Source organism: Mesocricetus auratus, unplaced genomic scaffold (genome assembly GCF_017639785.1).
Source record: "Mesocricetus auratus isolate SY011 unplaced genomic scaffold, BCM_Maur_2.0 Super-Scaffold_15014, whole genome shotgun sequence".
Taxonomy (NCBI): domain Eukaryota; kingdom Metazoa; phylum Chordata; class Mammalia; order Rodentia; family Cricetidae; genus Mesocricetus; species Mesocricetus auratus.
The window spans coordinates 73429626-73444110 of NW_024429186.1; the positions used below are offsets into that span (position 1 = coordinate 73429626).

The 14485-nt window shown below is 41.5% G+C and overlaps 1 protein-coding gene across 3 annotated transcripts in view; it reads right to left on the reverse strand.

Annotated features, from left to right (window-relative positions):
* Positions 1 to 14485, reverse strand: part of Immp2l (inner mitochondrial membrane peptidase subunit 2) — an 871559-nt gene continuing 857074 nt past the window's right edge. For all 3 annotated transcript variants that reach the window (XM_040743203.1, XM_040743205.1, XM_040743204.1), the window contains exon 7: positions 1 to 279. In XM_040743203.1, the coding sequence (XP_040599137.1) occupies positions 160 to 279 (120 nt within the window). In that variant the 3' untranslated portion in view covers positions 1 to 159. The remainder of the gene's footprint in view (positions 280 to 14485) is intronic.

Genomic DNA, 14485 nt, shown 5'->3' on the forward strand with positions numbered 1-14485 from the left:
TTGTCATTTAATGCTGTTTAATATTGAAAGTCTTTCTTTGAAATTCCAGACCACCTTAAAGATACACAGAGGTCTCTTGCTCTGCGTCATTGGAGCATCTCTCATTGGTAGGAGGCTTCTGGTGCCTGCAGCTCCTCCTATGATGGGCCTCTCAGGCAGTTACTCCTCACTGGTATGGATTGGGAATCGCTCTGGAGGAAGCACCGATTCCAGTCTCTGCCAGCGTTCTGGAGGCCACAAGATATGTGTGGCATGGGCATGCAGAAGTCCCAGAGAAACCTGAATCCAGGGGGAACACAGAGACAGCAACAAAGAAATTATTTCAGACTGACCATAATAAATAGCTTGAAAACCACATTTGATTCAGGTCTAGCATGTCATGGAAAGACTGTGCTTAAACACAGGAAACACTAGGGCTTCACAGGCGTCAGCTACTTGAACCTTCATAACAGTCACTTGAGGGAATTACAGTTTTAACTTTCTAGAACAGGAAACTGAGTTTAGAGAAGTTTAAAACGTCATGTACATACAATGCATTGGAACCTGGCTTTACTACTGAGTTGCCTCCAACATTAACCTCCACCCTCAACAGCCTTTTTACACAGACCCAGGAAACGCAAATCCAGTTTACAGTCTCAGATGTCCTCTAGAGCTATTATTGCCTGAGAGAGACCTCATAAACCAGTCCTAGAGACCCAAATGCATATTTATATCTTTAAACATTGTTCCATTTGCAGGATGAGCAATCAGAGTCCAGGTGTGATTCTGGGTGGAGACTGCTTCAGGAGAGTCGCTAAGCAACATGGGCAAGAACTCAGAGAAAGGAGGAGAGCTCAGGGCAAACAAAGAGGAGGACCAATAGATAGAAAGCACCGAGATCATGGCTGATTGAAAACAACAGCATTTATACAGATGCGCAGCACTCTGCTGGGAGAGAAGAAACCAGAAACACGCTGTAACTTAAATATAGATGGTATCAGCTCAAAGGAGAGCAAAAAGCCCTGGGGACTTGGGAACAGTTTCTTTCCTTCTAATAGTTCTGAAAATAAATCTTAAAAATAAGCACAAAATTGGTTCTATCCAGCAAACATCACCAGTCACTCATGCTTTGCTCTAGTAACTCCCTCTCAGTCCATGTCTGCACACATATAAGCATATACATCATACTTGTCTGCACATACATCAGTATATGCATTATAACTGTCAGCACACACATCAACATATACATTATACTTGTCCACACACATCAATATATACATTGTATCTGTATGCACACACATTGATGTATATATTATACTTATCTGTACGCAATCAATGTATACATTATGCTTGTTTCTGAGCCTTTTGAAAGTTATTAATACCCTGTGGAATTTATACCTAAATACTTAAAAATATAATCAAAGAACTAAAACCCTTTCTCATATGAGTACATTACCATTGCCATATGCCAAGTGGTTTGTATTAATACAATAACAAAGTTTATATACTCTCCATATTCAACACATTCCAGTTGCCCTAGTCTTTTAGAGTCATTTAATTTAAAAATAAAGCGTCTCGTGAAGGATCTCAGCCTACACCTGTAGTTATGAAGCTGCTTCTATCATCATTTATTTTACCCAGGGTCCAGGACACTGACTTGCACCGTGTCCTATAGCTCAACTTGTCTGAGTTTTTCACTCATGAAGACACAAAAGGTAACTGTTTTGGCAAAAAAAATGTAGTTAATACTGTATTTTTCCAGCTCTGTTTGATCAGGGAGCATGGAATATCTATCAGTTCCCCAACTACTGAAATATGAAATTCAATAGCTCAAGGTGAGGGTGACCCAATATCTCTATCAGTTAACAAACATTTTCATTTTCAGATAATAAATAATATATGGGGATATTTAGAAACAGTATAAATATCCTGAATGTCAAGTGCAATTCATCAAATTGTTTTATTGCACATCACTATTGTGACTTAATTATTTACACTGAAGATTATTACAAAGTGATTTTCATCTACTATTTCTTTTATAATTTCAGTTGCCAATTTCTCTATACGGACATCTTTCTCAACACCAACTGCTGTATTTGTTATTTATTTGTCATGTATACAATTGTCTTATATTATGGGATGTATGCATGTGTGTGGTTTTTGAGATAGGGTCTCACTTTGCAGTCCAGTTTAGCCTGTAACTCACTATCTGGGTCATACTCTGACTACAGTGGTACTCAGAGAAATCCTTCTGCCACAACCTCCTGCATGTTGGCAAGACTTCCTTTCTTGTTTTGTTTTGCTTATCCTTCCTTTCCTTTCCTTTCTCCTTCCCTCCTTTCCTTCCTCCTTCCTTCCTTCCTTCCTTCAAGTCAAACCCCATTCCTATCTTCTGCTTGTTTGTAGGGTGCTTGGCTATCTCAGGTTGGGTCAGTGGGATTCTATGTGGTCCTTAGACATGTTGCCTTCAATATATAAGCACTGTCTTAGTTTTGGGTACCTCAGGGTATTTCAGGCTCATCCTGGATCTCATATCTGTTCCATGTGTGATCAGATATTTCCCTTAGGTGCTTTGGTTTCTTTTAGCAAGGAGTGTCATTCATAAGCAACATCTGGCACTAGATGCGCTAATGGTCTTGAGTGTGAAAGCAGGAAATACATTCACAGATAAGATGACCAGGACCCAAAAGCTGCCCCTCACCCATCACCTTTATATTTTATCTCACTTCCTCCATAGTGACTGGGTGGTTTCCCCAAACATTTAAATACTAATATATATAAAATCTAAAATATATAAAAATAGTCTCAACATAACTATACCATAATTTTTACCTATAACAAATTTACTGAGTAAAAATCAAGTTTTCTGGGCAATAATTCTGTCAAAGAATCCCTCCACTAAAGTCTTATGTAATATGAATCACCTCCCAAATGCCCCACCTTAACGCCTAGGTTCCCGTCTTTCCAGTATTTCACAATGGGAGGAAACCGCAGTGTAAATTTCTTGGGCAGATCATTCTATCCATAGCAGCTCAAATACATTTTGCTGTAAGGATGCTGGCTGTGTTCACAGTTGGTTTAAGCATTCGCTTTCCTCCCAAGTGAGTCATGTTTTCAATTTATAAGCAGGTTCATATGTTTCTACTTACATTCAATATTAATGTTTGTTTTTAATTCATTTTATTCAGTTTGAGTATGTCCAAAAGTCAAAATTACCTCTTAAGTGAGGACAATTTCTCCTCCTTCTTAATAATGTTCACATCCTAATCACTAGCTAGACTTTTATAATTTGTTACATCACAGACTCAACAGAATTTGGATTGCTAATCAGTTGGCTTCAGCAGCATGGGAGTAATGGGAATTCTCTTATGGGTTGAAATGTCATCACAAGCATACTGAAGTGTGAAAAGTGGATAGGCTGAAACACATCCTAGAACATCCTAAAAAGTCATGGCAACAAGGAGTGGGGAACTGGTCCAGTCAGGCGAGTGATTGCCACATGGGTGTGAGAACCCGAGAATGACTCTCAGCACCCCACTAAGAAAAAAGTCTAAATGTGATAGCATGCACCTGTAATACCTGCTCTAGAATGTAGAGTCAGGAGGATTCCTGGAGCTCACTGGGCAGCCAGTCAAGCTGCATGGATCTAGTTGAATGTACAAGGCACAAGCTTTAGGAACAATGAGAGATCCCATCTCAACAAATAAGGTGGAAAGCAACTGAGAAAGACAACCAGTATCAACTTTTAGCTCCTATAAACATGCTCACTCATGTGCCTGCTCACCCCATGCATGTACACACACATGGACACACACACACTCACGCACATGCATGTGGAACCATGCCAACAGTGTTACCAGCTAGGAAATACTTCACTGTATGTGGATGGTCTCATATCATATTGCACTTCCTGTTGAGTTTTGCTCGAGTCTAGGTTCAGCTGAGTTAGACAACAGTGGTCTCCGTTTCCTCCATCATAATCCATTTTAGGTTTGGTAGCAGCAACTCAGTTGTATCTCAAGCACTGAGTTGCTTTCCCAAGCTGTTTAACTTTTATCATAGGGGTAATTTGCCAATGTTTTAACTCAGCTGAGCTGTTTCCAATACATTTGCTTGCTTGCTTAGTTTGGAGCTCAGTTTTAGACGCAGTGATTTAATTCTGTTTTTATACTTCACACTCATTTTACTGAAACTAATCTCATTGGGGTTGTTTGTTCTGAAAATATATTACATGTAGCATTACCACTTCCTGAAAGAGTTAATTGTAAAAATTATGAATAGCAATGGTAAAAGTTCTGGGGAGATAATATCAATATTATTTAAAATGTGATATGGGAATGTGTAAGTCAAGCTTTAAAAATATTGAGATTAAAATGTGTACAGAATATGCTTAATCACTTGCTGAATTATCTTGCATTATCTTCTACATGTTTTATTGATAAGTGTCTATAGACAATGGGAGAATACAGTAAATATACAAATGCCTGAAATTAAAAAGCATATTAGGTTTTAAAAATTAAAAGTTAGGTGTTGGGCATAGCTTTTGCCTCCCCACCTTCTATATTAGAGAGGATCTGTAGGTAAATGGAACAGGACTCATACATACAAGGAAATTTATCTTAATAAGTAGCACATGTGATTAGAGAGGTTTTGCAAATGCACAATCTGGCCTGAGAGGCTATCGGGATGGAGAACCAGGGAAAGGCTCATCCCAAAGGTAGTCCATGGGGAGGCTGGGACAGCTGATGAGGTAGAGGAGGAACAGTGCAATGTGCTTCCTTATTCTCTTCTTGCCCTGAATGCCGCAGTCTCCTGATATACTCAGGCCTGCAACTGACTTGCAGAGCCCACCCTCATTACGGTAGACAGACTGTCTCATCGAAAGACAAAAGCATCTAGAGCATTATTTGACAGGCTATCTGGGCGCTGTGACCCAGGCAAAGTGACACATAAAGTCAACACCTGACAAGCATAATCATCACCCCGTGCCCTTTGCTTCATTCCACGTTACACTTAGTGACACCAAAAGGTAGTGTTTTGCACGACTTACACATATGACTCGGTTCTCACAATGACTCATGAAGTAGACACAGTCTCCTTTACAAGCAAGGAAACCAGTGCGGGTAAAAACATTTTCCAGTTAACACCCAAATACGTGAATGTCTGCATCACAATTATCACAATAAGACATTTCTGACAAAGGGCGCAGACTTAAGTCAGGACAAATGGAGTAAAATGGTAGCATATGGACAAAGCAGGGCGTGGCCACCTCGCACACCATGCTCCTGACTCCGTTAGGCCATGTGTTTTCCTGAGAATACCAGGGTCATCAAAAGCAAATGTGATCAACTCCACCCCTTCAATTTGTATGCTGAAACCTAAGTACCCAGTATATTTCAGAATTTGACCAGATTTGCCTTTATGGGAGTCATGAAGTTAAAATGAAACCCTGATGCAAACTTATTTGTATTCTTTTTCACTTTTTTGTTTGGTTTTTGAGACAGGGTTTCTCTGTCACTTTGGAGCCTGTCCTGGAACTCACTCTGTAGACCAGGCTGGCCTCGAATCACAGAAATCTGCCAGCCTCTGCCTCCCAAGTGCTGGGATTAAAGGTGTGCACCACCACCAGCCAGCTCCTCATTTGTATTCTTATAGCAGGACACAGATGAAACCCAGGCATGCATACACATGGGAAAGAAAACCTAAGAACACTGAATAAAGGCTCTGCCAACAATCCATGAAAAGAGGGCTAACAACAGACCAAACCTGCTGGTCATTTCATCTTGTACTACTTCCTCTAGAACTAAGAAAATTTATTACCACAGACCTAGAAAATGACTATGCATGCAAATAACAAGAAATATGGAAGTCAGATCCATGATATATCCAAGTGCTCAAAACACAGAACAAAGAACATATTGAGGGGAAAAGAGAAAATATATTATTCAAGAGGGGAAGGGGATTGTTTAGTCTGTAAACAGGTTTTCATTAGGTTAAATACTTTGATCAACTGTTACAGTTTGCCCTTAATGTCCCTTAAAGGCCTGTGTGTTAAAGGCTTTTCCCTAGCACTTTAGGTCCTTTAAGGGATAGGGATTAGTGGGAGATCTTTTGCCAGCCCTGGCTGCTCGCGCTCTCTCTCTCTCTCTCTCTCTCTCTCTCTCTCTCTCTCTCTCTCTCTCTCTCTCTCTCTCTCTCTCTCTCTCTCTCTCTCTCTCTCTCTCCCTCTCTCTCTCTCTCTCTCTTCCTCTCTCCCTCCCTTCCTCTTCCTCTCTCTCTTTCTTCTTCCCCTTTCTCCCTCCCTCCCTTCTGTCCCCCTCCTCATTCGCTGGCCTCCAGTCAAAAGCACTGTTTTTTGTATGCTGCTGCCACAATGAACTGCTGTGCCTCTGGCACTGAAGGAACAGGCCAGCCAACCATGGGCTAAAACCTCCCAGACTGTGGCCAGGAAAAATCCCTCCCGTGCTAAGAAGCCTATCATCTTGTACTTTTTGTTGGGTTTTAATCATTGTTTTCAGGCAGAATATCACTATGTATCCCTAGCTAGTATGGACCTCACAGAGATCCCTGTGCTTCAGCCTCCCCAGTGCTGGGATTACAGCCATTGGCTATGATGTCTGGCTTGTCTCGTGTATTTGTTATAATAACAGAAAGCTGAGTAAAGCAGCAGCCAGACCAGTGTCCCAGCAGGAGTTGATTCTCCTTGCTCCTTACTCATGTGTGTCCTACATAGGACTACACTTCCTTCAACAGGTTTGCAATATTGTTTAGGTATTGAAAATGAACATTTAGAACACATTTAAGAAAGCCTATTAGTGGACAATTGAAAAATCTAACAGGTCTCTCTAGTTTTAGTATCTACTGAAGGAGGAAATAGGTTCATCTGCATGTAATAATGATCCCTTTACAATTAATCCCTTATCCCTAGAGAGCACTGAGCACATGGATTAGGAATAAACCATCTAGAATAAGTCACTTCCTTGTTTTGATTGTGTACTATTTGATCAGCAGTTTTAGAATTCACCAGAAATCCATGAAACTGAGCATTAAGCAAAGCCCAATTCTCCATTTTCAGCTATACACAGGCACAGGGTTGTTCTTGTACCTCGCACAGCATTATACATATCAGCCTGAAGGTTGAGACTCCTGACGTTAGCGAGCACAGCTTTAGGAAACACCATTAGCCGTGGCTGGATAGGGCTTCATGCTATCCGTCACCTAGTTTGTTTTGTCTACAAAAATGCCAAGGAACCGCATGAACTAGGTTTCCGCTGAATTGCTTGTCTTTGATCGAATTGGCTCCGCTGAGAAGTCATTTTGGCTTCCGGTAGGCAGGCACACGCATTCCCAGCCCAGCTTTCCTCCACGTGCCAGGGGCACAGGTGTGTGCAGCCATGCTTCCTCCTCCCCTCTCTGTACGCCCGCAGTGTACAGAACACACCTCCATTTCTTGGCTTCGGGAGCCTTGTCTTAAAGGAATGACTCGCAAGGGCAAAGTAAGGACAGGTACCAGCAAGACTTGTGAGGTTGGGCAGAGGAGAAGGCACAGAAGCAAATACGACTGCTAGTGGTTCAAAGGTTCTTCTAAGAAAATTCATAGAACTGAGGTGAGGACAAGAGAGGGCCAATGTGAGACCTGTGCAAAACACAAACCTGGAAGCACGTTTGAGTTCAATGTTTTTAAAATGAAAAAATAAACACAGTATAGTCATATTATTAATGAGTCTATCTTTGCTGAATCTACTTAGTAGCATAGTAGCATAGGAAGACAGAGACTTCCACATGAACAGGGTCCAGTGATATATATTCCACAGTATTAAATCACCCATAATTATGTCTGGATGTGAAATCAAACTTTGAAAGACACTTGTTTAAAACTGGAACTGATGCACCAAACCTTTACACAACGTCAACATCGTGATCTGACATGCAAGGTCCTCCATAGAAGCATCTTTCCTTTCCAAACTTACTTATTTGTTTGTTTACTTATTTACTCATTGCGTGTTTCTGTGCATGTCAGAGTGGGCACTGTGCACACGTGAAGGTCAGGGGACAACTTGTAGGACTCTTTTCTCATGTTTTCCATGTGTGTCTGGGAACTGAACTCAAGTCATCAGTCTCAGCGGCAAGTGCCTTTACCCAGGAAGCCTTCTCGCTGGCCCTCCACACATCTTGATTCTGCACTCTCCTTTAAGAAGAACGCATTCTTTAGAAAACATTATCTGGAGATGGGAGGCCTCTGTAATCACTGATAATGTGCTGCGACAAAGCAATGGCATAAATAACTACACTACCACCTCAAAAGAATTATGAGAAGATACACAAACATTTCTACCCATGTTACATATATATTTTGATTCCTTTCCAAAAATGCAACGGAGAAAGTTATAAATGGAAAGAAAATCTGTTTTCCTGCCTCCAATGACTACCATTAGTCTCTGAGACAAATAAACAACAATAGGAGACAAACAACTTACGCCTCAATGGGTCCTGGTGGTTATTTGGTCACTCGTCAACAGTCTGGCTATTTATCCTTTTCTTATACTAAAAATTCCAGAATACAATATCAACATCAATTTATTCAGTGTTAGCTAGGGAACATTTCTGGGTATTATACTGACAGTGTGCTCTACCTCTTTCTAGTCTGGGGAACCCCAAAGGGGGGTGTCCTGATAGCCATTGCTGGGAGTGGTGACACAACGCAGAAACGCCACTACAGTACCTGCTGTAGGGATGATTCCGCCTCCCTCCGCTCACCTCTCTGTTTTTCACCATTTCTTCTCTTCTATTTGTCTGCTTTATCATTTTACAGCAACAGCAAAGCTAAGTCTACCTTGAAATGCACCCTATGAGACTAAGAACGAGAGAAATCATTTCTTCTAATAGCTCGCATAAAGGGGAGCTTTCTTGAAGGTACAGGTTTAAAAAGAGAAGCACAGCGTATGTAGATCAGCCAAAATTAGAAATAAAGGTAACAAATAAATGTCACCTCATAAAATGAGCAAATGAACTATCCAAAAATATTCTCCAGGATACAGTTGGACAAAAGACTGGAGAACAGAAACAATATCGCCTGCCTCGTTTCAAACATGGGCTAACCCATCCAAGTTTTCAAGTTTCTCATCATGTTTTTGGTATAGCAGACAAGGTTCCTAAAGAGCACAGCATTAGCTACTATCCATTTCCATGGTCCCAAGGTGGTTTTCCTACAAAACCGAGCAGATAAACCCAGGTCATGATAAACAGACACATGAAGGGTGCCTCCTTCCTCAGCAAGCTGACTCTCACTTACACAGGGATACCGACAAGATCACAGCTTCCTTCCTTATTGCAGGGAATTGTACAGAAGACAAATGAGAAATGCAGCAACCTCCACCAAGATTTTGGTTCTGATAAGAACAAAACCAGACAGATGTGCAGGAATGGAGGAGCTCTGGGGAAAAAAATGAACTATGGGTGAGAAGGAAAAGCTAGGCTCAGGGGGTAAGGAAACAATGAATTTCTGAGCAATGCATTTCAATAATTACGGTATCCTATAAGTAGAATATCTACTTATACAAGTCATAGAACACTTTGTCTAAATTATGAAAAATACAGTGTATGTATGATTACAGGGCAGGAAAGCATGGGAAACTTTGTAATTTAAAAATGTTATTGCTTTATTGTTCTTCAATAATTTCATACATATATACATATAATGTATTCTAATTACTGCTGTCTACTCTATCTCTCTCAAGTCCCCCCCACAGCTTCATCAAACCCCTCTATTTTATTTTTATTATTTTTTTTAGTTGTTAACTTTTTTGGTTTTTTTTTTTTTTGCCTTGTGACTTTCCTTTTTTGTCTTTTTTAATTTTAAATTTAAATTAGAAACAAGGTCACATGTCAATTTCAGCTCCCTCTCCCTCCTCTCCTCCCACGCTTTCCTACCAACCCCTATTTTATTTTTATAACCCTCTTGTAGCAACGTCTGACCAGATGTGAGCTTTGAGGTATTAAAATTTGTAATTAAAGTGTTTATTCATCTTACACTGTATGCCAATTCATAATTTTACTGCATAAACATTAATGTACTTGATTACAGATGTGGTATTAGAGTCTGTCAGGGTTACCACATATGTATGGTATAGACATTGTTATAGACAGATGTTGATATAACCACTGAGAAGTCTAGGATCTGAAGCATGTGTTTCCAAGGTTTTAAATGTAGTATTCACATTTAAATTATATGCAAACGTGACTATTTCACCATAGATAACTGATGTCATTAGTGTGAGGGGCTTGACCCTAGGTAGGATGACAGCAGGCCAGAGCTAGAATCACAGAGAAAATGCCAGACGTAAGCCAAGTTTTCCAGGACATCATGGTCTAGTAGGAAAGACAGATGTTTTAGTTACCGCGGTGAAACACAAACCTGCCACAGTGTATTTACATTCACAGGAGTCACGCTGTGGCCTGCACTGTAGAGGTTCCACTGAGCAGATTCATCTAAGATGACCCATGGGAGCATGGGATACTTCCTTCTTTCCTCTTCCTTCACTCAGCACTGCCTCTGCCACACTGCCACATCTACAACATTCACTCATTTCCGCCAGTGAATTCCAGTTCAGATAATGTGATAAGCTGATACAATGTAATATTTTGACTCTGAAAAGGAATTGCTGCCTGCTTCATGGAACACTCAGAATGATGCTTTTTCAAAAGCCTCACTCCAGGACAAGCGTTTTCCTTCATTACCACCAATTTTAACTTTAATCATCTCAAAGCAATTTTCCTGCTGAAGACTTCACCTTAATCAGAACGTATTTCCAGGTCACTTCATGGCCTCTTCAGGATTCTCGCCAGATAACTACAGAATCATGCATAATCATGCTAGGCCCCCAAGACACCTTTGGGAAGTAGTTAGTTCAACATTTTTATGCAAAAAATAGATACGAAACGGGCCTCTAGGGGTGTCTTCAGCTAATTTTCATGAATTAATTTCCCTGGATTAATGTTTATGTACCAGTCTCCTTACCACATAATCAAATCACTGGAGGTGAAGTGGTCTAACTCCTCATTTTGCAGCTTGATTAAGCAGGTGATGAAATACTTGAGTACAATCTGGATAGTGAGCAGCTCACAGCACCCACGTTAATCTACTGGATGATGACAGCATTGACTGATGCCTTACTGCTTGCTTGTGTGCATCTAGTAGCTGATGTCCCCCATGCCATTTTGATGTAGGAGAGAAAAGCCCACAGGAACACATGAGGAGAGAGATATAGAAGTCTTTATTCTTGTTGAAATTGTCTTAGGCCGTGTTTAGAAGCCTTGGGCCGGCAGCCACTGAGAGAAACAAGCTAGCCGTTAGTAAGAGGATACCCACAGCTCATCCTGCTGGGATGGCAGATGCAGCCGCTCCTCTGCTGAGGGTACCCACTATTCATTTTGGTGGTCATATGCCACCCACCTTTATCTAACATCTCTCTCGGCTTCCACTTACTCTTTTATCTTTTCTCTCAAAATAAAATAGAGGCGGCTTACAAAAATAAATAGCCAGGAACAAAAGAACATAAATAAAAGTGACAACTCCAAGGCCCAAGAGAGTTCCTGTGAATAGCAGCACCATGCCTAATACTCAACTACCTGAGAACCAAGTGAAGAGGAAAACTTGGTAACTTAACATAGCTCCCTTTGGGAGCAGGGAACTTTCTTTTGAAACTCCTGGAAAAAAAACTTTCAATTCATAAGGGAAGGTGAGTTTTTCTGTGATGCAGGTTTTCTATAAAATGTTTCTGACAATGACACAGAACAGCAACAGGCTATCCAAGAGAATCCCCAGTACTGATGATGTAGCAAAAATCAACGACCCCCAAACCAGACCAAAGACTGGATGCAATGCACACTTGCAAGTAACAATATATGGTCTAAAAGATTATTGCTCATGAGTCAGAACCAGAACTGCCTTTCTGCTCACCCAGAATGATGCCCTGAGTGATCAGAACTAAAACTGTAGCTCTTAGCTTGCAACCGAAGCCTACCAACTCCAGAAAAGTGCATACACAGGACAGACACAATGAAATAAAGCAGAATTGAAAGCCTGGTTCTAACCCCAGCAATATTGTCTTCTGTGAAAGGAAGGTCTCCAGGCATTGGGGATTAATTCAGAGCAGCAATGCGCACGTCACTGAGATTACCACAGGCATCTCTACCCACAACAATGTCAGCACTTCTGAGCAAGACTCCATGAGAGTCCATGCCCTCTTCCACTGAATACATCTGGTACAGAGTAGTCCCTGACTTGGGCTCAACCATTTGATTCCGATGTATGTGACTATGAATGTGGAGGGAGCAATATAAAGTCCCAGACCTACTGGCAGAGACTTGAGTGCATAGATTTACCAGTGTAGCTACCAATAACCTTCATGATCACGCTACAGTTTTGGAGTGGTAGGCAGCATCCTGTGTTGTCAAGATTCTACTTCCTAAGCCTAGCTTTCATCCCACCCATTCTGAGCACTGTGAAATATGCTTCTTACGACATCTTATTTGCCTACCAGGGGAAAAAATACAAGAGTGAATTTGTGTCATGTGCCATTGTGTGTCTGACTGGTTTGCTGCACTGCAAACCCTAGTGAAACAATAGCATGCTTTAGGATTTCACATTTCAGGTTATTACCAGCTCCATAAAAGCCAAAACAAGCTCAGAAATGCTGCTCATAATCACCAGGTAGCAGAACTGGGACTCAAAACCTAGCAGTGTTTCTTAGTTTAAATCCCTGCTTGCTATACCTGCCAGTGAAATGAGGTGTAGAGCCCTGGAAATCAGAATGGTTGGCAAGGGGCCCTGTGCCAACACTTGCTAGCCTTGCTCTCTCCCCAGGGAAGAGTGAAGCCTTTCATTTTCTACAGAAAACACCAACATTGCACATTAAGGTTTGTACACAGCCATGCTATTCTGTTTGGGAACCACTGCTGATTTGTAGCAGCAGAGCGTGTTACAAGCCACTGGGCTGTAAGGAACATTCTCTGGTAGTGACAGGAAAGCCAGTGCCTATTACAGCAGTCTGGTTGTGTCAATGTACATAAAAGCAGTGAAGAAATGTGGTAGAACTCTAAACTGTGCTCCTTTGACTCCACACAACAGTTCTGCGAGGGCTTGTTGAGAAGGGCAAGTGTACAATCTACTCAGATGTATGGTATGCAGACAGGCTTCATTGATGGAGTTTATAATTTAGAGGGAACACCTGTGCATGACAGAAGTGAAGTGAAGGCTGCAGGAAATGAGAGTCAGCTGCTAGGCAATACAAGAAGGATTGGGAAGAGAAAGACAGGTTCTAAACTGACTGGGGAAGCTTCCAGTCCACAACCCAAGAAAAGCAAAGCAAAGACAGAGGAGTGCTCAGCAAGAGTACAGTTGTGAGTATTAGCAAGAACATGGCTGCGTGCAGAAGGAAAGTAAAGACAGTGCTCTCTGAATGATGTCCAGCAGTCCTGGTATGTCATAAAAGGCCTGTCACAAATGTGTCTTCTTTCTCTTTTCTAAATCCTTCTCAGTTTGTACCCTCAATGAAAAGAATTGCTGGGCAATACCTCTGGGCATTGGCATGTTCTACTTCTGCCTCCAGGAAGGGCTTCTCCTGATTGCTCCAGGATAACCCATCGTATCCTCGCAGAGAGTTTATTTGCCACCTAACCCTGGAAGGCCTCCATGGCCTTTCCCACTCTTCCGCAGTCCACACTGCAGTTAACACTTATCATGATGAAATGACAGTTTTTTTAGGCCTTTTCATACTTATTAGGAAAGAGTTTCTTGAAGTGGATACCTCTTCATGTTCCAGATACACGATACAAGAATAGAAAGAAGCTCAAGTGAATTTGACTACATGGATGATGACAGAGACTACATGGATGAAGACAAATGCCATCATACAACTACTGGACACAAGGGCTGAGCAAAGAACAACGAATGGACATGAATGTTACGTCTCACCTGCCTGGAAAGTCAGCAGTGCCTTTAGTAATAGAGGATCAGAGTGCAAGCAGCAGATTTGGGGAGCAGTGAATTAAGCCATAGGCTATTCAATCAGATTCCTATTGCATGTCACAGAAAGGGCACAAAGCTCTAAGCTGAGCCATTGATGTCCACTCAGAAATTAAGGAGTTGGCTTTGCAGCCATGTGAGTGCAAAGGCTCACAGATTGAAGGGCCACGAAGCAAGGGTGCTAGTTTGTAGGTAAAGCTAACTGATGAAGATGCAACCACGGGCAGGAATCAATACACTTGAATGGACTGCAACACATCCAACCTCAGTTAGGATTTAGGAGCCTTAAGCATAAGGAGAGCTCTGCTTCTCACTTTGTTTAGCTGAGAACACTGAGATAAGGCACAACAGAATGCTGCCTAAAGGGGGCTGTAAATCACCTTCAACGCGGCTGCCACTCATTCGTTTAAGTGAGTCTAGAGAAAGTACAAGGACCCAGTGACATCTCTGAAAATTCTGGGAGCTTCATTCATTTGTGCA